We start from the raw sequence: 24048 nt of genomic DNA, 5'->3' as shown, positions 1-24048 counted from the left end.
AACGACCACCCCTCTAATTTTACCCAACTGGGACATTCCAGGTACATGCGACCCCACAATGTCATGCCGTTATTTTATTTCCAACCGAATTCAGACAAACCCAGTCTACTCGACTATGATTGGTTGATACAGATAGACTTCCTCTAAATACCGGATACTAACTAATGACTGTCCACAAACCAGGAGCGTACTAGCCAATCATAGGCAGGGAGGCGGTACTTGTCGGAAAACGGGTAGAGAAAACTGAAGTGTCCTGTTAGTCGTAACTAGTTTTAAGAGTCAATAAATGGCATAAAAGCAAAATGTATCAAATAAAATTTGCGTTATCGTCGCTTGTAAGAGGGGCATGTCAGCAGCTTATTAAGCCTTTGAATTTATCTGGAAGAAAGACGTAAGTTGTGAGAGAGAGAGTGTGTGTGTGTATGTGTTTGGCTAACTAGCATCAGATATAAACTGCATGTGTATTTGCTAGTTTTATTACGGCGTTAGATTATGTGTGTAGTTTTAGCAAAGCAAACATACAGTGATGTGAAATGACTTGAATTAACTTAATGTAGGAGCCCAGAAATTCACGCACTTGGACTTTTTGGTCAATAAAATAATAATTTACATTAGTTGGCCATGTAATATAAATGCGTTTTATTCTTTTTCACATTACAAGCCTTTATGAGATTTACTTTAAAATTTGAGTAGATTAGTAGTAAGAGAACCTCTATAGACAGTGTTGCTAACTATTTTCAGGGGGGGAAGTAGTTAATGCAAGCTCGGAAGGTACAAACCACCAATGACCTCATACGTTAATTTGCATATTTATTAACTGGTCACGATTTGCTTTTCAAAAACGTGTTACATGAAGAATGAAGATTTTCTGAAGACACAAGCTGTAAGGTGGCAGCACTACCTGCCTTGCCACCATTACGTGCATTCTCTTAATATACAATATTTGTCCAAAAGATTGTGGACACCTGACTATCACACCCATGTGTGGTTCTTCACCAAACTGTTACCACAAAGTTGGAAGCACACAATTGTATAGAATGTCTTTGTATACTGTAGCATTACAATTTCCCTTTACTGGAACTAAGAGGCCCAAACCTGTTCCAGCATGACAATGCTCCTGTACATAAAGCGAGCTCCATGACGACCTTGAGTATCCCGCACAGAGTCCTCAACCACACTGAACCCCGTTGGGATGAACTGGAACACTGACTGCACCACAGACCTCCTCACCCAACATCAGTGCCTGACCTCACTTATGCTCTTGTGGCTGAATGAGCACAACTTCCCACAGCCACGCTCCAAAATCTAGTGGAAAGTCTTCCCAGAATACTGGAGGTTATTATAACAGCAAAGGGTAGGGACTAAATCTGAAATGAGATATTCAAAAAGCACAAATGGATGTTATGGTCAGGTGTCCTACAAACGTTTGGCCATATATTGTATAAGCTCAGGCTGTCATGATTAGCGTTGAGGCCAGATTTTAAACGGTCTACAAAAATGAACTGGTCAGTATTAATTGTTTGCTTGTTTTTAATACAGAGGAGGAAATGTCCTGCGCACACTTTACTCAAGTTCTGTCCGATTGCAAGAAGCTGAAGCGCCATCGCAAGAGCTCACATTCAGCACGACTTCTCCGAAAAGCTCCAAAGAGTTCAGGTAGGTCCTCAAACCAGGGCAGAGTTGCCTTCTTTGACTCCTGATGTTACCACAATGACACTACGTTATAAAAAACAAAAGTTAGAATGACTAGAAGGATCCAAAAGCTGTTCTTTTTGAGGATATAAAAGAGGCTGGAAGTGGTTAAAAGACAAACAATGTACATACAAGAGAAATAAATATCAGTTCTCAAGTCTGATTGGTCAGTGTGTTATTGATTAACTTGGATTGCAGACACTCCACATAAACATATTTGTAAAATGTGTGTAATGGTTAATATGGTGAAGTTATCCATAAGATGATGTTTATTTGACATTTTTTGCCAGGAGTTTCCAGTGTCCTCACGACACACACTTTGTGTAACAGATATGGTGTCATCAGGCAGGCATGACCTATGCAGATTCTCAAAATAGGCCAACGATCATTCACAGTTTGGGAAGAAAAGCCATTTGCTGCAGATAGTTGTCTATCCGTGATCACATGGGTTTTACATTCATTCTACTATAACTTCAGATACCTGTCCATGATCGCAGGGGTTTCATGTTTGAAAAATACTATTCAGTTATGAAATGCTTGTTTCACTTAAATAAGCTCAAAGTCTTACTGACTTTATATCAATTCACCATGTGTCCTATCATGTAAGACTAAAACCTCAGTTTTGTTTCCACTGCTGTTGCTGCATTCTAAAAACACAAACACATAATTATTCATGCTTTCATACTCAACTTTATTTACACAGAAAAATTTACAAAAATTTGTTACCGGTATGACTGTTTTGTCCTTTCTCATACCACGCTGATCCTGGGAATGTCGCCGAAAAATTAAGTGTTCTGCACATGTCACAGTCTTGGTACTGAAACAATGCTGAAATTATTAGAATTTTTTGGAAAATAACATTTTTAGTTTAAAAAAAAAAATGGGGGGGGGGGGGGGGGGGAGTTAGCATCTTTGTTGCTAACTCATTTTAACTTTACTTGGCTAAATAAAGTTAGGTGTAAAGATGTAAACTGTACTTGTTTAATTTCAAAATTACCAGTTGCTTACAGACTACATGGAATATGTTTGATGAATTTAAATAAATAATTCATGTTAATTTATAAGCAATATTGCATGTCTGATTTTAATAATGTGCATCATTTTTGTTCTTGAATGCATAAATAAACACAGCTTACTAACATATTCTTTTTTTTTTTTCTCCCATCAGTGCTTATCCTCCCTTTCCAGGCCAGGACAGTGGTTTAAGTTGGGCTGGCAAAAAGTTTGAAGAATTACCAATAGTTCACATAAAAGCCACCTATAACAAGTAAGTTACTGCATTTTCAGCACTTAAGGATTTGGTAATGTGTGATTCCACTGAACATTTGCAAACTTGTTCAGGTTTAGCGGTGTCATGATGTACTGTAATACAAGTAGAAATGACACTGCAAAACACAATGAGATATACTTCCTATTGAAACTGTAGATTATTTGGCTGGGAAAAATGTCATTTATACACTGGGATTTGATTTGCTCGTAAAAACAAAATGTGGAGTCAGAAATCATTATCCCTTTCGAGCCTGACAAACGTCTCTGCAGTTTAGCATTATATTAATGACAAAGAAGAATTTTGTCATTCAAAGCTACAGTATGTAATATTTTTAAAATGTTCCCACTTTGGTAGAAAAATGTTCATGCAAGCTGCCTGAAGAACATTTTATAATAACATGGGTTGTCCGTCATTTTCCACATTAATCTCCTAGCTGTTAGTGTGTATATTCAGGTAGAATTCACGGCTGTGTCCCAAACCACATAATGCACACTGAGTAGTATTAGTGACAGAGTAGCATTTTGTTTTTCTAACTTTTTTGTGCTTAAATCAGGTGGAGCGTGATGACGTTTAACCTATCTGAACTGCTGTGTGATGTACAAAATTCCAATCTGATATCCCTTATTAACATATTAAAGGAACATCGTATTTATTTATTCAATAATATATATTTTTAAAAAGCCAACTGTAGCTATAAGTTAATACAGATCATCTGACCATGGACCTAACTTACAAAAGGCTGTTTTTTTAATTTGAGGCGCTCTTTTAACCATTCTAAGGCAAAATAAGAGAATGTTTATATAAAGACAAAGTGAAGCATATCAGTGTAAGACATAGGGCTGCACGATTATGGCCAAAATCATAATTACGTTTATTTTGTTCAATATTGAGATAATGATTATTTATCACGATTATTCATTGATTTTAGGGACAACATAATTTTATTGCACTTTCACATTTAAATAAACAGACCGCTGCTTACACCTCTGCTATGTACAAATCTTTGCATCAAATTACACTGATCTTTAAAGTGCATCATCTCATAGAAGCAAAATATGAATAAAATTGTACCCAAAATATAGGATAAGTAAAAAAATAAACATGCCATCAACCAAATGAAAATATGCAATCAAATATAACAATATGCAACCAAATGAAAACAAATTCAGACCTATGCAGAAAAGGCAATAACAGTGTTTACAGGAGGAGAGACACAGCCAAATCACCCAATAGAGAGGTGCAGGGATGATGTCATTTTGTACTGGAACAAAAACCCAATAGGATTTTCACATAGCCTGTGGATTATTGCAAAAAATAAGCTCTGTGATCAACAAAAGTTTACAATGCTAACATGTTTTGTCCATCCAGATAATTTTCACAAATGAACACAACTTTTATGAAGTCTGAAGCCTAAATACAATTGCCAGAAATAAACAGCTAACCACGAACAGTCACTCGATTTCAACGTCACCATCACCAAGCTTTCGACAACTTTTCCAAACTTGATTTAAAACATTTTCCATAATACGGATTTGCTGTGTGGATGATTCTTCATCCATGTTTTTTGGGGGTTTTTTTTTTTTTTTTTTGGGGGGGGGGGGGGGGGGGGGGGATTGTGCACAGCACACCTGAACCAGTTTATCTGCAAAGTTTTTTCCTGTTCGCGTGATGACGTTTAATGTCCCCGACAACATCTGTAATCCCATTTAGCATCATGTTAGTGTCATGATTTCCACTCGTGCAAGTGCTGGAGCTCGCAGCGCATTCTTTTAGTGACATTGAATTTGTTTACATTCTACATGTGCATTTGTTATGATTTCTGTAAGGTCTCTGATCCTGTATTCTCATTGGTTGTTCCCTTATGTGCCATCATTAGTCTCAGCTGTTTTGTGTTCACCCTTAATTACGTTTGTCATTTAAACCCCTCGTGTCTCTTTGTTCGACGCAAAGTATTGCGTGTACCAAGCCTTTGTTCATAGTTTCACGGCTCATGGTTTTGATCCTGTTCTCGACCTTGTTGTTTGATTTATGGTTAGCCTTGTTTATGCCCGTTTGCCGATCACCTGACCTTTTGCTTGTTTCTGACCACGCTATTGTCCCACGTTTTCATTTGTCTGCCTCGCTTCAATAAAGCTCCTATCTGCACTTGCATCCATCCTAAACCCTCATTACGTGACAGTTAGCAACCGCCTTTTTCAATACTCGTAAAAGCTTTTTTTTTTAAAACTCATGAGTGGGATTTTATGTCATAGAATAAAACGTGAAAATATTTTGAGCTTGTGTTCACCACAGACCTTATTTCAGGCTTTTAACCAAAATCACATTCAAAAAACCCATTGACGAGGGATCAAATGCTAACTCGTTTCCGGGTTTTGGCGTACAAAATAACGTCATCCCTGCGCCGCTCTATGGTGACTGGCTATAAGTTTAGGAAGTGCTTGATTTGATATGCAGCGGAGTTTTCTACGTATGGAGGACGAACTTATTCATGTAATCGTGGGCAGTCAAAATCGTAATTGAGATCAGTATTCAATTAATTATGCAGCCCCAGTAAGACCGGAACAACTCCATAGATGGTTTTCAGGAAGTCCTAGGAATACGAGATGATGTTATTCGGGAAGGTATGTAAATGCACACAAATGGTATTTGGGGAGACAAAGGAATTCGCAAATGGCAAGAGACTTTATCTGTCTGTACCTGAGTTAACAGTGGAACAAAGAGAAAAAGGTGTTAACACAGGAACAAAGAAAGTGTTAACAAGGGAACAGATAGAGGGGAGTGTTCACAGTAAACTTATCACTAAGAGTAATATGTGTATAAGAAGATGAAATAAATAGTTTAATTTATTAAACTATTTGTAGGGGCCAGGGGTGTTCACAGGTAACTTATCAATGACCTCTTGGGCAATTTATATCACTAAATAGTATAATAATAATAATAATAATTATTATTATTATTATTATTATTATTATTATATTATAATTATTTACATATATAATTTTATGGGCTTAAATTAAATACAAACCTAAATAGAAAAAAATTAAACAAGGCTTTACTTTAGCTCTTCCGTCACTAAAACAACTCAATACAGCCTTGTTGTCATGTTGTTGCAATGAGAAACAGCCTGAGGGTGCTGTGGGATACAGTATTATGATTGACCTACAGAGGAGAGAAGAAGTGAAATGCCCACATTTCTCTGAGGAATACTTTATTTCTTTTACAAGTGTAGTATACCACAAGCCTAAATAACCTAAATAATATGTAACCTAAATAATATGTTAAAAATCAAAATATAAAATAAAATAAATGTGGCTAGGTGTCATGCCTGGAGATGGATCCTGAGATTTGTAGGCTAATGTTTGCCCGTTTAACATTAATTTTTTCAGACAAAGCCGACATATGGCTTCATCCAAATTTATTGGTTCACCTCTCTCATTAGGCCCAAAGCCAACATGTTCCCAGATCGCCGATGTAATATTTTGGTTCCCAACAAGATCCATCGCAGCAGCAGAACCCAAAGTGAAATGGCAGAATTCGCCTGACTGGATTTTACCTCGCTCAAACAAACCCGTGCCAAACCAACAGCCAACACCATATAAGGCATTTGATTATGATTATGTAATTTGTGTATTGATATAAAATCTCCCGCTATATGGTAGGCTATAAATACAAATTGATATTGCAACTGTTATTATTATTATTATTATTATTATTATTATTATTACATTATTACACTTCTATACGAAACGTTGTACTTTGTACTTTTCATAGTGCCCACTCAAGCAGAATGACTCAAGTCATGGCCACCATCACAGTCCTAGTGTTCTCAGGGCTGATGCATGAAAATGTGTATGTGTTAAGGTGAGATGAGAAGAGGCCCCCTAAGGGCTGCTTGATTGTGAATTTTCACCTTTCTCGAGTAAGCTTGTTCTGGTCAGGCACCGTTTCCGTCTACTAGCATGAATTCAATGGGGTTGAGTCAGTGTTGGAAGGTCCAAAGGCAGCTTCTCCCACCTTCCGGGGGTTGAGGCTTTTTACTAGTATTTTTACTTTTTACTGTATCACATGTGGAGAAGGAGAGTAGGTTTCTCTGCAGGTAAAGGGACAGAAGCAAAGGCATTACCGTGCACATTGTTCCATTTTTTTTAAATTAACAATTGAGTGTAATCGCCAGCAATCACTGCGTGATGGTGAAGTGTGCTCAAACGGCAAGAGGAACAGAGAAAAAGAAAGCAATAGAGCAGGTGACCAAGACTGACTCGGTTTATCTTGGTATTTCAAAATCCTTTGAAAATAGGGTTATATTATTTATAATACAGTAACTTACAATAAAGCCAGGAGAAAATACTACCCAGCGGCCAGAGTCAAATAAACCTTAAGCATGAAAAAAACACAATAAAGCCATTTTTTACAATACAATAAAGATTCAATTAACGGTTACTTCCAATTGCTTCAGTAGAACACCACCGAATATTTACTCAACACATGTAGTACAATTAGGATACATGAGAGATCTACTTCAAGGCAGAGGAAACAAATTAAAATTATTATTACCTCTCATTAGACGTCCCAGACAAGCCCCCGTAAAACTGTTAGGATTTGTGAAGAGAGGGTTGCAATGTTGGGAAAAGAGAAAGTACACAAAAAGACAGCGCTCTTGCCCCGCCACACACTTCCCACAACAAGGCCTTGGCGAGTTTGTCAAATGACACACAGACACGCAAAATTCAAATGGCAAGATCTCTGATGTATTCAAAGAAAGGCAGAGTATATATCTTGCTTTACAGAACAGAGACAATGGTTTAACTATTGATTGGCTAGGCGGAAGGGCATATCTGCATAAAACAGGAAGCATATCAATGTAAGACATGAGCAACTCCATGTATGGTTTTCAGGAAGTCCTAGGAATACGAGATGTTATTTGGGAAGGTATATAAATGTGCGCAAATGGTATTTGGGGAGACAAAGGAATGCGCAAATTGGCGAGAAAATTTATGTCTGTACCTGAGTTAACAGAGGAACAAAGAGAAAAAGGTGTTAACACGAGAACGAAGAAAGTGTTAACAAGGGAACAGGGGGGTGTTCACAGTAAACTTATCACTAAGAGCAATATGTGTATAAGAAGATGAAATAAATAGTTTAATCTTACAATATACCCGAAATCTTTGCGCTCCTGTTGAATGTGAGCTCGAGGACACGGGCGTTGAAATTGAGCTCATAATCAGAAGAGTAAGTTCAAATCCCAGAGCTGTCAGAAAGCCCCTTGAGCAAGACCCACAACTTAACCCCCTTAACCCACAACTGCTCAGCTGTATCCTCGTCTCAGTTTCCAAATCGCTTCGGATGAAAGCATCTGTTTAATTAATAAATGTAACCTGGATAAGTGTATGATGCTATCTAGAGAGAGGACCTCTGATTAAATTCTCCTTCTTTTCTGCAGCACTCACATCCAGGTGACAGACAGCGAGGGTCAGTCCATGGCCAGGACCTCGTGTGGGACAGAGGGCTTCCGTAATATAAAAAAGTCCACGCCCATTGCTGCCCAGACCACCGGTATCTCAGCTGCTGCGGTAAGATGTGTTCAATCAAGACGAAATTGCCCCTGTTAGTTTGATCTAGTTTCCTAAACCACAGTTAGCATCCAGTTTAATTAGGACAACGTGCAAATCAAGTGCAAGATCTCAAGCAGGTCAGAGAGCTTTAAAAGGTGATGAACATGCAGGGGGGAAAAGTGAGCAAGGAAATGTAGATGTAGGAAATGTAGATGTAGCAGATGTAGATCTTTTTTAATTTGCTGTTGAGAGTTTGAGTAAATGTCTGCTATCTAAGTCAGTCAGGCTTGTTTTAATTGGTTAGTTAGGCACCAGAAAAAACTCTTCTAGAAGGCCTGGTGTAGCACTACCTACATTTGCATACTGAAAAATAATAGGGTCTTGTTAATGCTTGTGTTTAATTCTAACTTCAGTTTACAGTGATTTTTTTTTTTAAGCTGTCTTGTTTCTTGAAAAAATGCAGGAAGTTGCACATCTTTAAACCATTCTTCTAATTCTGATTAACACTCCCAAAAGATTTAATACAAAGAATACATTTTTCATAACATGTAAGTGACTTTAAATATGTACGCTGTCCACTGGATGGCACCACTGTTCCTTTTAGTAATGTATTGAGGCCATATGCTTTTTATAGTTACTTAAGATTTCAATTTAAAAAAAAATTTTAAAAAGCGAGAGAAATAAATTTCACACAGTTTATCTGAATTACTTGTTTATGGTTGGTTATTAGCCAAGCTCTATATTAAAATCACAGTAGGTGTTGTATAGGGTTGCATAATTTGGATGCTCTGTATGGCAGGCACAATATTAATAAGAGTAAAGGTCATGGTAGAAGCGGGGAGGGAAACAAAGGAGAAAAGAGATAGAAAGACAGAAAAATGAAGAGGGAGAATGAGAGAGAGAGAGAGAGAAGCAGAATAGGTGAAAAATGAGGAAAATCAAAAAGAAAGAGGAAAAAGAAATTGTGTGAAATAAGCAGGTTGGAAGGAAACGAGGGAAAAAAACAAAGTGAGAAAGAAGGTGGGGAGAATAATGTAGAGGAGAGAATGGGTGAGAGAGGGGGCCCTACAGTGTGTGTCTGTGCTGTGTGTGAGTGTAAATCAGAGCTGCTGTTTGGTCAGATTTGGAGCTCATGTGGACATCAGCAGTGGCAGCTGGAGTTCAAACTGACTTATATTCTGTTCATTTATTTCAACGGGAAACTCTCAAACAATTTCTAAAATTGATCAAAACCAAATTCTTGCTGGAAAAATGTCTGGATTGCAGTTTACGCTGAGCATTTGAAGCTGTCGAAGCTGAATAAATTCTCAAAAAGTTTTAAGTGAATTAAAACAGTAAGAAGAAGTATAAAAAGCATGAGGAATAAAAGAAGGAAAATAATCCAGATCTTCATTCCTCTTAGAGCGCAATCAACATTAACAGTTCTTTTTTTGTTTTATTAAAAATGACCTGTCCTTATGTTTACCGTATTGTAGGTATATTTATTGCTGTTCCATCACTTACGTTATAGCAGCTGTAAACATTCGATCCATCACCAGCCTCTCTTTATTTCTTTCTAATAAGACAATAATGCAGCTTGTAATTTTACTGAGAAAGTAGAAAATGTCAAATCCTGTCCTGGAGACTTTTACTGTGCGACATCAGCGACTCCTTCCATAAATGCTGACTATACCAGGGTCTGTCTGAGTACTCGATTCTGATTGGCTGGAAGGTGTGCGTTCAAATCGTTGAATGTCCAGGTAATTCTAGTCAGTTTAATGACTGTTCTAAAGTAAAATACTGCTTATAAACAACTGTAACTGTAGTAAAATACAGTTTCAGTTACATTATTACTAGAGACATGGCAGAGATGCAGGTAATTCACTCTCTCTCTATCTCTAATAATTATATATTCTAATTCATTCAAATAAATGTAGTCACACTATTTTATCTCTGTGGATAATTTAGAGTGGGCATAATTCTAGATCTAACGACTCGTATATAAAATAACTAACTAAAATTAACCATTATTTTCATTACTTTCAGTCAGATTTTGCACTGCAAACATCAATGACAGCTTTAACTTGTCAGCGCTGGCAAGTGGCCATGGTATAAACGTGATAAAGTAACGCACACCTAGCCATGGATTATCCCTTATATAAATGTCTCCTCAAGGAAAACATCACCATATCAACCGTTACACAAGTTGTTTTGTTTTTTTTATCCGTATGTATGTGGTGTGTGTGCCATACAAGTCCCTGTGTTAGTTGTTACCATGTAAGCGATAATGTATTAGAATGAGCACATTAATATAAACCACTGTTGTCAAAGCTACTGTTACAGAAAATCGATCAACATCTTCTGACCAATCATAACTGAGAACTAAACAGCTCTGTGGTGTAAATAACAATTAGGCAACAATATATTGCGTAGCGATGGCACGGGACTTTCTGATTAAGGCTTGTTTTTCTCTTTGGCCTCCTTCTGAGAGAATGTGCTTCTCCATCTATTATTGCCAGTATGACAGAAGTACCTCAGACAACTTTTACAAATGCGCATGTTATTTCTATTGAGATATTTCCTGTACAATGAGTTTATTCAATCATAAATTAGACAATTACACAGATGGACAGAAATATCATTCTATATATGTTATATTTATCCTTCATCTTCTAAGCTACCTCAGTGGTGTGATCGTAATTTTATCAGCGTCTGCGGTGGGGGAGTTAATGAGAACCCCACACTGCAGCTCCACAGATAATAACTGCATGACTTTATTCTTATAGCCCTTCATTTACTGTGCAGACACAAGGAGCATTTTCTAAATCAGTCTTTTTATCCCAAGCCCTCACAACACACCCCCCCATGGTTTTGTTTTGCTCCTGTCATTTATTAGCCTTTAATAGAACAAGTGCCTTACTTTGTGATTGTTTCCTTGTAACAGAAGGCACAGGCGAAGGGGGTGACATTTGTGCGTGTGCTCGTCAAAGGACTTGGTCCAGGGCGCTTGGTGAGTATTGCTAATTCTGGACTTTATTGAGAGGTGTATGTACAGGTTAACTGTGTATGTCATTTTCATATAACTCAATGAATACACTGATCAGCCATAACATTAACGCCACTGACAGGTGAAATGAATAACATTGGTTAACTCATTACAATGGTATCCGCCAAGTGGTGGGATATATTAGGCAGCAAGTGTAGAGTCAGTTCTCCAAGTTGATGTGTTGGAAGCAGGAACTATGAGCAAGTGTCAGTTTCTGAGCAATTTTAACAAGGACCAAATTGTGATGGCTAGATGACTGGGTCAGAGCATCTCCAGAACAGCAGATCTTGTGGGGTGTTCCTGGTATGCAGTGGTTGGTACCTACCAGTGAACCAGCGACAGGGTCATGGGCGCACAAGGCTCATTGATCTGCGTGGGGAGTAAAGGCTAGCCCGTCTGGTCTGACCACACAGAAGAGCTACTGTAGAACAAATTGCTGAAAAAGTTTCATGCTGGCTATAATGGAAAGGTGTCGGAACACAGTGCATCGCAGCTTGCTGCATATGTGGCGTAGACCGGTCAGAGTACCCATGCTGATCCCTGTCCACCACCGAAAGAGTGGGGCCTCCAAATTCCCCAATTCCCCAGATTTCAATCCAATCGAGCATCTGTGGTATGGGATGGACAAACAAGTCTGATCCATGAAGGTCCCACCAGCAGAACGTACAGGACTTAAATGATCTGCTGCTAATGCCTTGGTGCCAGATACCACAGCACACCTTCAGAGGTTTTGTGGAGTCCGTGCTTCAACGGGTCAGAGCTGTTTTGGCGGCACAATATTAGACCGGTGGTTTTAATGTTATGGCTGATCGGTGTATGTTTCTATATATGTTAAAACATAGTTTGGTTAACTGTCATTTGTAAATTAACTGTAATTTGTAATATGTTGATTTTATCTATATGAAAATGGCTAACCATCATTAATAAGTGGTTGAAGAGAGAGGACATATTTTAATCTACAGGGTGTCTGAAAAGTCAGGAACCAATGGGAGTATGTCAAATAAATATGTTGAGCAACAAACATGATGCATGACTTTTTGGACAGTCTGTATGTACCTGCATTTGAAACGGCACCTAGCATATGAACTGAGTGTAGAAAAATAAGGACCACACTTTAGCTTAAAACCAAAAGCAATTCAACTATAAGGGACAGAATCAAGGTGTAGAAATAAGCATCATACTGTCTAGCACACCAGCATGGTAGCAGTTGCCTGAGAATGGAAGGACATGGTGAGGGGAAAACTGGTTTCATTTGGTGGATAGAAGAAAAGAAACCATACAGCAGTCACAGCATCAGCTAAAACATGGCATTAGTTACATTAGTTATGGCCTCAAAGATGAAAGGAGAGCTCTATAGTAGTAAGATGCTTTAACTGAGTGGGGACCATTTGTGGAGAGGTGGGATAGGGGTGAGGTGTTTTGGGTAAAAGTAATGAGTAAACAGAGGGAATGAGGAGAAACAAGCTAAATGTGCATTATTCTGTATTAACTTGACCAATATTTGGACAATAATGCTTTCAACAGGTTTGCAAAACTGGAATTATGCAATGACATTCAGGCTTAAAATGACCTAACCCCTTTAAATTAAAGTACTTATGTTCATATTGAATGAACCTTTTAGAAGCATTTAGAAATTATTCATGTTCATGGCTGTTTTTATCAGTCAGGTGTGTTTTACTGCAGTTGGCATTCACAGTGTGCATAAGTCAGTACTAACCACAAGCACGTTTCTGGCTCTGTTGTTGATGTCCAACATCAGATAATGTTTTCCGTATTTTGCTGCCAGTAACTCATTTCCATTAAAATGACTTTTTCAAAAACCTGCCAATTGTGAGGTCAAAAACATGTTTCTGAGGGCCCAGCAGAACATCATTATAATCCGAATAAATTAATTGCAGAAATCGTGGTAACACAACAGGTTTTCAGAACTGACTGTTAAATAAAAGAGGAAGAATCCACTTTGACCTCAGTAATTAATCTTGTAGAGCAGGAGTCATTAAGTAGGTTTGACCTGAGTCAAATAATAATGTACTTAAAAGGAGTACTAACATTCAGTGGAAGGTTATTACATTGCTTGCATTTTTATTTTTTTATTTTTTTTGAAAGAAAGAAAAAGAAAAAAAACTTTTTAAAAAATAAATAATCCTCTACCTTGGGTATCGCATATGTCTTATCTACTTGAGTAAGATGTAAATGTAATCCGAATTAAAACCACTCTTACACTGTATTTTTTTTTTTTTTAAGAAGCCGCTGATGATCAACCTGTTTTCCAAATAATGTAGGATAACTGCGATCTGCATCAAACTACAGATATGCCATCATCACCAATTACTCCTCCCTTTCATTCTCACGCCTTGCTGTTTTTGTGAAATGTTGTCGGGTTGTCTGTCTGTCCGTCCTTCCAAGATTCTCATTAGTGTGAAATCTCAAGACCTAGTAGTTGAATGTTTATAGGATTTGTATGGAATGATGAACTGATTACATTTTGGAATTGATCCAAACAGGTCAAATGTCTGAAATAGTTTTTCTTCAATAGCTTCCACCCTGTTAGAAATATATTTTAATGGTATTTCTGGTATAAAAATTAGTAACAATACGGACAAGACTTGTTCCCAGTGGAGTCAAGTTCTACTTGTTCTATCTTTTTTTTTTTCCCCTGTAACTTCACTTTAACAGCACTCATCCATTCCAGTCTAATAGCTGGAGCTAACATTTTTGACTGTTCACGTTTCACATGAGTATGTTGTCATCAGTGCACACAAATGGCAGGTATTGGAGAAAAAAGAATGAATTTAATATGGTCCTGTAACAAATGGAAAAGATTGGAATTGGATTTTTAAAAGATTATAATTTTTTTTTTTTTTTTTTTTAAACTGGCACTGAAAATGTTTACATTTTACATTTAAAGTAAGTAAAATACATATAATGTATTTTTGTTAGAGTTGATTATTATATTTATACTTTCATTATAATATATAATGTTTACAATGTAATATTTTACTGTATAATTTTTAGGGCCGCAACTAACAATTATTTTCATAATCGAATAGTTGGCCGATTTATTTTTCCGATTTATCGGTGGGGGGGGGGCTTTCAGTACCTTTTTTTTGTTTGTTTATTTAAAATAAAATCCACAAACTGAGTGTTACAAATATAAACTTCAGACTAAAACTTTACACAACTGTTTGTCCAAAACAGAAAAGAACCCAATGCACACACCAGAATATATATTATTAATATAGGACTATAGTTTAATTCGGTGCTTTTAGTGCATCCATAAAAAAATTATGCATACAATACTTGTATACAATATAAACTAAAATAAATGACTAGGAAGCAGCTTATACTTCCGGTTAGTACAAAAAACCGCTAGTGTTCTATTTGAGATGATATTACTTTTCTAAAATCCACACACTAAATGGTAGATTACACAGTGCATAGTGTAAGTGTACAGTACTTCATTTGGGGTACAACTTTAGTATTTACTCTCCGAAGCGTGTTTTCTGAACAGAAGTAACGTAATAAGGAAATCTCCCCCGTGCCACGCACAGACCAACTAATCGATAATGAGATTCATTGACCATGATTTTCATAATTGATTATTATTGATTTTATCGATTAGTTGTTGCAGCTCTAATAATTTTTAGCACTTTTTATTTTTAAAATAAAAAATGTCGGATGGGTATTGATATCGGCTGATGCTCAACAATACTGTATCTAAGTGGTATCATACAATCTGTAGGGGTCTAACAAAGACTACTGTAGCAAAGAAAAAGCTCCTTCAAATCATCATCTGATGCATCAGGAACTGAGCTGGTGCACCACTTTCATAAATCACAGCAGCCTGATTACAGTCTCATAAAAAGACCCCTGTTTAGGATCCAGAAACTTATGGATGCATTAGGATGATGGGGAAACTGAAGGTTTTAGGCAGGGGAACAAAGTGAACTCCCCCTGATCCAAAGCGTACCACCATCTGTGAACCATTGCTTGGGCATGTGTAGCTGCCAGTGGAGTTGGCTTGTGACAGTGACAGCAGGGTGAATTCTGTAGTGTATGGAAAAAAGCTTGTCTGCTCATGCAACAAGACTGTGATCCAAGAACCTTAGGTGTGCATCACTGTGTAATGACAAATGTCATTACATCCTTCTGCATGCTGTAGATGCTCATTTGTTTTTGTCTTTAATTTTATCAATAAATTAGTTGACTCTTCACATATTATTTAATTTGATTAAAGATGTTTGTGCATTAATTGAGTTTTTAGCTGTTAAATATTTGGGATGCATTAAATGCAGTGAGTGTTTTTTGGTGGTGGTGAAAGGAATTATCTGAAACTTTTAAGTGGTCTGCATGTTGAATGAGAAATTAGCATGATACAAAGGCGCCTATTAGAGATAGAGCATTTATTATTGACATATTTTCTGTGCTGACTGCTGCTTTCTAACTAAAGCTCGTGGGTGAGAAAACATTTAAGGGTGGAAAAAATTGAGCTACTGAGCTATTGGAAAATCCCTAGCAATCAACGTACTAACTATACGAATGTGGTGATTGATAGAAACATCGTAGATGTTGTCCACAATAGCTACATACAGGCCCCTCTGAAAGTATTGGAACAGCTTGGCTAATTCTATTGTTTATATATAATGACGTTTGAGATTAAAAGATGAATATGAGACGACAGATCAGAATTTCAGTTTTCATTTCCTCATATTTACACCTATGTGTTAAACAACTTAGAACATGGCGCCTTTTGTTTGAACCCACCAATTCTTTCTTTCTTTTTTCCAGTGATCAAAAATATTGGAACATGTGACTGAGGTGTTTCTTGCTGCCCAGGCTTGCCCTGTTAGATTGATTTTTACAACAATTAGTAGCTCTGATAGTCAACTCTCAGTTTGTGCCCTAGGTTTTGGCTGTGAAGACTGCATTCGTTGTTAAAAAGGATAAACCAACATAAAGTCCAGAGAGCTGCCTATGGGAGAAAAGCAAGCCATTTCGAAGCTGAGAAAAAAGGGAAAATCTATCAAAGCCTCTTGGGCATACCACAAGACGCAAAACACTTATGAGCAGTAATAATCAGAAAGCCAGATTGGCGTTTGCAAAGAAATACAGAGATAAGCCACAAAATTTCTGGAACCAATTTTAACCTCTACCAAAGTGATAGAAAGGCCAAAGTGTGGAGAAAGAAAGGATCTGCTGATGATGCATAAATTAGAATCTTATCAGTCAAGCATGGTGGAGGTAGTGTCATGGCTTTGGCTTGCATGGTTGCTTCTGGAATTAATTAATATTAATTATTAATATTATTGATGATGTAACTCACGATGGTAGCAGCAGAAAGAATTTAGAAGTCTACAGAAACAATCTGTCTTCCAACTTACAGAGAAATGCATCCAATCTAATTGGGAGGAAATTAATCATGCAACAAGACAATGAACCAAAAAGCACTGAAAATACAAAAAAGGACTACTAGGGGGAAACATTGGAAGGTTTTAGACTGGCCAAGTCAGTCAACAGTCCTTAAACCAGTCAAGCAGCATTTCACCTCCTGAAGAGGAGACTGAAGGGAGAAAATCCCGAAACAAACAATAACTGAAAGAAGATACAGTATAAGCCTGAAAAAGTAACACAAAATAAAAATGCAACAGTTTGGTAATGTCAGTGGGTCACCAGTTTGATGCAGTTATAGCAAGCAAGGGACACATTGAGCACTGAGTTACTGACACAAAACTTGATAATTATCTATAGATTCTTTATTGTTCAGCATAAGTTGGGTAGAACAGGCCCCTGGGGCAATATTTGCAAAGAATGCTTGGACCCACGCAGATTGCCATTTGCAGCTATATTTATTATTTGTTGATATTATTAGTAGTAATATTACTTTATACATCCCCTTAGTAATGATAGCAAAACCATATATTATCTGGTGTTCATACAACTGCAAGCCAAACTTGTAGTTTGTCTTTTGTGGGCATTAAACTGTATTTACATTTGCTCTATATATTACATGCCAGATTCCCACTAGCTTTTTTTCAGCAGATTTGCTATAAAATAGCAAGCTGTACTATCGTCATACACTTACCAAAGGCACCAATGATCTCTGCTACTTCCTTCCAAGTTTTATTTTTCTTCGTAATGTCTCTATACACATTGAATTTGAGGTCATATATGACAGGATAAAATGAAAACATAAGTATAATTTTTCTTTTTCCTTTTCTTTTTGTGCGGCAAATGGTAAATAGGAACTAGTTGCAAGTAAGAGCTAAAGCTGTGAGTAGAAAAATTTGTACCATACACTTCATACAATTGGTGCAAGAAATCATTCGAGCCAGTTATTTGGATTGGTCGCTTTACTGCGCCATACCTAATTTGTATAGATTTGAGAAAAAAAGTAACACTTTGTTGTTTGCCACTATTGCTGAAATTGCATCTGCATGTCGCTACGCATACATAGAAATCGGTCGCCTGTAGCTTTGTCATTTGCTAGTGAACATTAAACCAAAGCATTATTTTTATAACCAAAAGACAAATCAGTCACATGGAAAAAGTAAGTATAGCCCTAAATTTATCATGCCTTCAGATCCATCCAATTTACACTCAGGTGTTCAAGATTGGGTGCCAGTGACTAGAACCTGCTTAGGGAGTGCAGGTTGAGCCTGTCTTAATTTAACCGTTCACATCTAGTATCTGGTGTTCCTTTTGTTATTGAGGTATGTGGGGTCATCAATCCAAGATCTAAAGCGTTCTATGAGGCTTTCAGAAAAAAGGTTGTGGATATCTGAGTTTGGCATGGGATTTAAAAAGATCTCCAAATTATTTGAAATAAATCATTCCACTGTAAAGAAGATAATCTACAAATGGCACAGATTTCAAACGACTGCCAATTTGTCCAGGACTGACTGTCCCAGCAAATTCAGCCCAAGAGCTGACCCATCTGATGGAAAAAGAAGTCTCCAAGAACCCCAAAATTTTATCACAGGATCTGCTAGTAAATTTTGCAACTGTTTGTGTCAAAGTGCATGATTTTACAATCAGAAAGACATTGCACAAATTTGACCTGCGTGGGAGGCGTGCCAGGAAAAAGCCTTTGTGAGACTACATTTTGCCAGTGAGCATATAGGCAAAGACCAGGCCTTTTGGAATAATGTTCTCTGGACAGATGAATCAAAGATAGAGTTGTTTGGCCACAGTAACAGCAGACATGTTTGGCACAGACCAAAGACAGCTGTTCAGGAGAAGCACCTCATACCAACTGTGGTGGAAATGTTATGGTTTGGGGTTGCTTCGCTGCCTTAAGGACTGGACAGCTTGCATTCATTGATTCAACTATGAATTCTGCATCATATCAAAGTGTTTGAAGATAATGTGTCCGAAATTTGAGGTTAAACTGAAAGTGGACCTTTCAACAGGATAATGATCCCAAGGACACTAGCAAATCCACAAAGGAAAGGCTCAAAAAGAAAAAATGGAGGGTTATGGAATGTCCCAGTCAAAGCCTGGATTTGAACCCCATTGAAATGTTGTGGGGGATTTAAAACGGGCAGTACATGCAAGAAAACCTTCAAATATCTTGCAACTGAAAGAATGTTGTATGGACGATTGGTCAAAAATTCCAACAAGCCTGGTGGACAATTATGCAAAATGCCTAAAAGAAGTTATTTCTGCTAAAGGGGGCAATACTAGCTTCTGAGGCCAGTGGTTTACTTGCTTTTTCCACAGAAGAATATCACATCTATTGATTTCTGTTGGGGAAAAAAGGTATATTTCCTTGTGGTTTTGTTTAAGTACATCAACTGTATTAATAGACACTGTTTCAAAGATGAGCAAATGTTTGCTTGTCCAAATATGTCAACAAAAACAAACCATTTCCATGGGGTGTACTTGTTTTTTCACATGACTGTACATGGTCGACAGGTGAGTAGAGATGTCTTGTCCTAAGCTTCTTCTCTAAACATATATTTTACTTCACCACATATTGCCAGAAGTATTTTGACCTAAAAAATCTGGAGCCCACAATTAATTCTTGAACATATAAAATGATACTAGTAGGTGTGAAAGTAACAACAAAATATAAAAATGGATTTGATGAAATATATTTTTAAAAATATATAAAAATGGAGAAGTAAAAATCAAGCTAGTGAAAATGCAAGTGAATTAAATAAATAAGTGATAAACAACCTTTTGATTTGATGCATTTGATTAAAACAGTGCAAATTTGATCAAAAAATGAGCTGTAATCATTTATCACCACTTTCTGTCTATCAGAGTTTAGCATTCAAACCACAAAACTAGAAGTCACACAGAAGGATGGAAGTAATAAAAAGGTGTTTTTAGAATTTTGATTTGATTATTTATGATTTGAGTTAGTTTTGTTATCTCTGCATTATTTTATCAAATAAGTATCTGTCCACGTTGTTAATCGTTTCCCTCGGGTAGTTTTTTTACTTCTACCTTGTTCATCAGTTGACCTAGATAATAATGTTTATATTAAATCAACACTCATCTAATCATATCTCTTCTGTGTCGAAAGTTTTTTAAAAATGTGGAGGAAGTAACAAGATGCAATATCACACGATAAACAAGACAGACCAAAAGGATAAAATGACACAAAGGAAATAGAAATGTAAATAAATTTACACTGTGTGTATGTTAGGGGTAGTTTTATGGTTTTGAATAATTGAATGAAAGATAAAATAATGATGATAATCACTGCTCATATTTTATAACATTCTGCTCTGATTTAATCAAATTATTTTGATTTATGAAATCAATTGGCACTTTTTTTTTATTTTTTATTCCTTCTCATGTTATCAGATTCATTTTTACTTCACATCCATTTATAAATACATTTTAATTAGCCAATTTTTTGCTACTTTTACCCCCTTATAAAATACACCTAAAGCTTTACACTGTCAAGTTTGATTGTTGAAAGAAAAAAATAATAGCGATGGGACCAGTCTAGAAAATTACCTGTTGGGGGGAAAAATGGATTAAGCAAAGGTGATGATTGACTCATTGACTCAACTGTACCAGCATCTCAATTCAACATGTTTTGATGCATTGTGCACCCGACACCAACACTGTTCACCTAATGAGTTTTATCAACCAAAATCTTGTTTTGTTTGGAATAATCTGTCCCTGACATCAATGCCTGTCATTTTCTTTTTTACCCTCATGCCCTGTAAGGCGAAGCGGTTTTTATGAATGCTAATTTTCCAATAAATAATATGAGCCTGACCGTCGACCTGATTGCCTGCAGCAGGTTCCCTGGCTGTCGAGTGTAAGCTGGGGGGGTGGGGGGGGGGGGGGGGGGTTGGACATTAAGGCAGGGCGAGAATATAATGAGCTCCTTCAGAGCCACAGGCAACCGCAGGCTTTTAAGACCTCCATGCCTCCCTTTTTTCACCCCAGAATCAAGAAGCATCTAGAATCGCAATGTATTAAAGCTAATGTTAGTCTGGACATGTCAGTGTGGGGCCTACAGTAATGGCTAATGTGGACTCGAACCTCAGGGGGGTTTGTGATAAGTGTGATGATGGTTATCTGGTAGGTAAAATGTAAAAAGGATGATGCTTGAGATCAACCAGTGAATGAACGCCCATTCATTCAATTTCAGTAACTGTTTTGTTGTGGTTAGGGTTGCGGTGGATCTGGCACATATCCCAAGAACATAAGGTTTGAGGCAGGAATACAGCTGGGATGGGACACCATTCACACACAGGGCCAATTTAGAGTTGCCAATCCACAGCAGAGGTTTTTGGCAGGTTGGAGGATACCAGAGAACCGAGAGGAAACCTGGGGGAGAACATGCAAAGCACTGCATAGAGAGTAACTGGAGATCGGGATTGAACCAGAGACCCTGTTGCCGTAAGATGCAATATTGACCAATGCGCCACCTTCTCATCCACAAGAGATATTATTATTATTATTATTATTATTATTATTATATAATTTTTATTTAGTTTTTAATTGTTTTGTCGAGTTTTTTGGCACTGTCTATTTACATTCATTACACACTCTAAGAGTAGCTCCAAGTAGCATTCTTACCTAGTCAAGAGCTAATATGTGATGGCAATTTCTGAAGGCAGCGATTGTTCAACAGGCATCAACACTTATGTTCAGGCAGTTAATTAAAAGGTTGAGAATTTAATTCCCAGCACCTGTTGGTCTCAAGTCATTTAACCCTCAAATTGACCCCCAATCCTGTCCGTTCTTGCATATTTAACTAGTTTTTTTTTTTTTTTTACTCTCTACGTGTGTGTGTGTGTGTGTGTGTGTGTGTGTGTATGTATGTGTGTGTGTGTGTGTGTGTGTGTGTGTATATATATATATATATATATATATATATATATATATATATATATATATATATATATATATATATATATATATAGATAGATATATAGATAGATAGATAGATAGATAGATATAGATATAGATATATATATATATATATATATATATATATATATATATAGAGAGAGAGAGAGAGAGAGGATTTCTTAAAATATTTCCAGCCAGAGACCCCTCCACACCCCTTATCGCCACAGCAAAGATTTAATTAGCGGAACAACTATTCATCTAATTGTGTCATTAGAGCTTTTTATTCCAGAACATTTTATGATACACAAACACTGTGCATCATATTAACATCACTTTCTGGTTAAAATTTTCTAATTGCAGTTGGGAGTGAAGTTAAGATTATTTATACATGTTTTGTAGTTGAGATTAACCTCTTTCATACAACTGTTGCTTACAACTGTGATAATTACATAATAACCATAACAGCTAATAACTAGTTGATGCTAATATCATGTGATTCACTCTCATACATCACAGACCCTTGGGGGTCCTCAGGCCTCGCATTGAGAACCGTGTGTGTAGAGGATTACAGCCATTAGGGACATTTTTTTTTTCATCTTACTATGATTCTAATGTAATCCTGCATTCAACGATTCAAGGAAAAATTAATCGGTTATTTTAATGTAGCCCGGTATTCAAGGAAAAGGCTTTTTAAATGCTTAATTCTTCTTGGATGTCTGATAGTGATTAGATTGGTGTTTAAGGAAATTTTCTATGAAATGGGGAAAAAAGTATATGCAAAAAATTTTAATGAGTTGGGGAGAATAATGTATGAGCTAGTTTTAGAGATCACGAAAAATATTCAGACATACAGCTCATCACAGTATGAATGGTTTAATTAATATTTGTAATGGTTTCAATTTGCAGGTATAATGTACAAGGAGTCAGCTTACTGATGTTACTGATAAGGTTGTTTCAACAAATTTGATTAAGAAATGTGGCCTGAACAGTATTTTGCAGACTTTGAATACTTGTTGGTGTTTCCGAATGAGTACCTGAATAATATTCGTATATCAAAATCAACCAAATTTTTATGCATGTTTAGTTCTGCAGTTGAAAACATATCCAGTAAGTGGTAACACTGTATTAGTAGTGTAAAACAGTGATGGTGCAAATAAACTGAAATCAGCCATGCATATAAAAACTATTACTGTTAATAATCTGTTGCACAAAACAACAATAACAAATGTGTCTTAACAAATAATAAGCCAAGATCCCGCATCTGACAAGATGGAACATAAGTTCCAAAAAACGTACATCAAGAATAGCTTGTTTACTTTCAGTGAACTTTAAAAAAACGAATAGCATAAAGTGTAAAAATTGTATATGGAGTAGGAGGGTAAAGACTGAACTTCCAAATGCTAAATCAAGAAGTAAGCAACAGCATCACAAATTAATATTCCAGTAATCGACTAATTTAGGTTGGCCCTACTTGATAGAAAATAAAGTAGCAAGGTTGTGGTTTATTACAAAAGCAGTGTGTTACTGTAAACCACAAATTCAGTATGAAAAGCGTTGTGTTACTGTAAATGTTTAACGGGTGGTTCAATCTGTTCTGTTTCTGTGTTCAGTCTGCCATTAAAGGGTTAACTATGGGAGGATTGGAGATTGTGTCCATCACCGACAACACGCCGGTTCCACACAATGGCTGTCGGCCTCGTAAAGCTCGGAGGATGTAAACCCCAGTAATCCAGTCCGTCTGTGCCGAAAGTATCAACAGCTGAGCCTGCATTCTGAGCGGAGGAGCTGAACACATTGCTCATTTCCTTTGCACAGTATGACGTATCACACTTCATGTAACTATTTGGGGTATTTTGGTCGATTTTTTTTTTTTGTGGCTTCTTTGTTTCTTTGTGTGCTTTTTTTAATTGTATTAAACTGATGGAATGAAAGAGTTAAGTTTTGTCTTTCCTTTTACATCGTCACATATCTTCAGCAGCTGTTATTTTGTGCATGATAAAGACAGTCATCACTGCCATATGAAGGTGCTAGTTATAGAAAATGGGCGAAAGGCACCTTTTGATGCTTGTTCAGTTCGAACAATGGTACCCATCAGTCTAATGCACACTTAAGAATGTCATTTTTTTTTGCCATCACTGGTATTAGATATGTCAGATCCGCCTCCCAAGTCCGTTTTCCCCGTTCTG

The 24048-nt window shown here is 36.9% G+C and overlaps 1 protein-coding gene across 1 annotated transcript; it reads left to right on the top strand.

The window, feature by feature from the left end:
* The first annotated feature begins 192 nt into the window (after positions 1–192).
* Positions 193–23793, top strand: mrps11 (mitochondrial ribosomal protein S11). Its single transcript, XM_017479031.3, has 6 exons — positions 193–391; positions 1540–1656; positions 2861–2959; positions 8403–8532; positions 11438–11503; positions 23473–23793. The coding sequence occupies exons 1-6, from the start codon at positions 303–305 to the stop codon at positions 23578–23580; spliced, it is 609 nt and encodes a 202-aa protein (XP_017334520.1). The 5' UTR covers positions 193–302; the 3' UTR covers positions 23581–23793.
* Positions 23794–24048: the final 255 nt, after the last annotated feature.

Source organism: Ictalurus punctatus, chromosome 10 (assembly GCF_001660625.3).
Source record: "Ictalurus punctatus breed USDA103 chromosome 10, Coco_2.0, whole genome shotgun sequence".
Classification (NCBI taxonomy): domain Eukaryota; kingdom Metazoa; phylum Chordata; class Actinopteri; order Siluriformes; family Ictaluridae; genus Ictalurus; species Ictalurus punctatus.
Note: the sequence above shows the minus strand (reverse complement) of the source record. Positions and strands in the feature narration are given on the sequence as shown.

Bases quoted from the DNA above. Each gene is read 5' to 3' on its own strand.
- mrps11 (XM_017479031.3), top strand. From the start codon at position 303: ATGTATCAAATAAAATTTGCGTTATCGTCGCTTGTAAGAGGGGCATGT. The intron at 2,960-8,402 runs GTAAGTTACTGC...TCTTTTCTGCAG, and splicing joins ATAAAAGCCACCTATAACAA to CACTCACATCCAGGTGACAG. The intron at 8,533-11,437 runs GTAAGATGTGTT...TCCTTGTAACAG, and splicing joins CCGGTATCTCAGCTGCTGCG to AAGGCACAGGCGAAGGGGGT.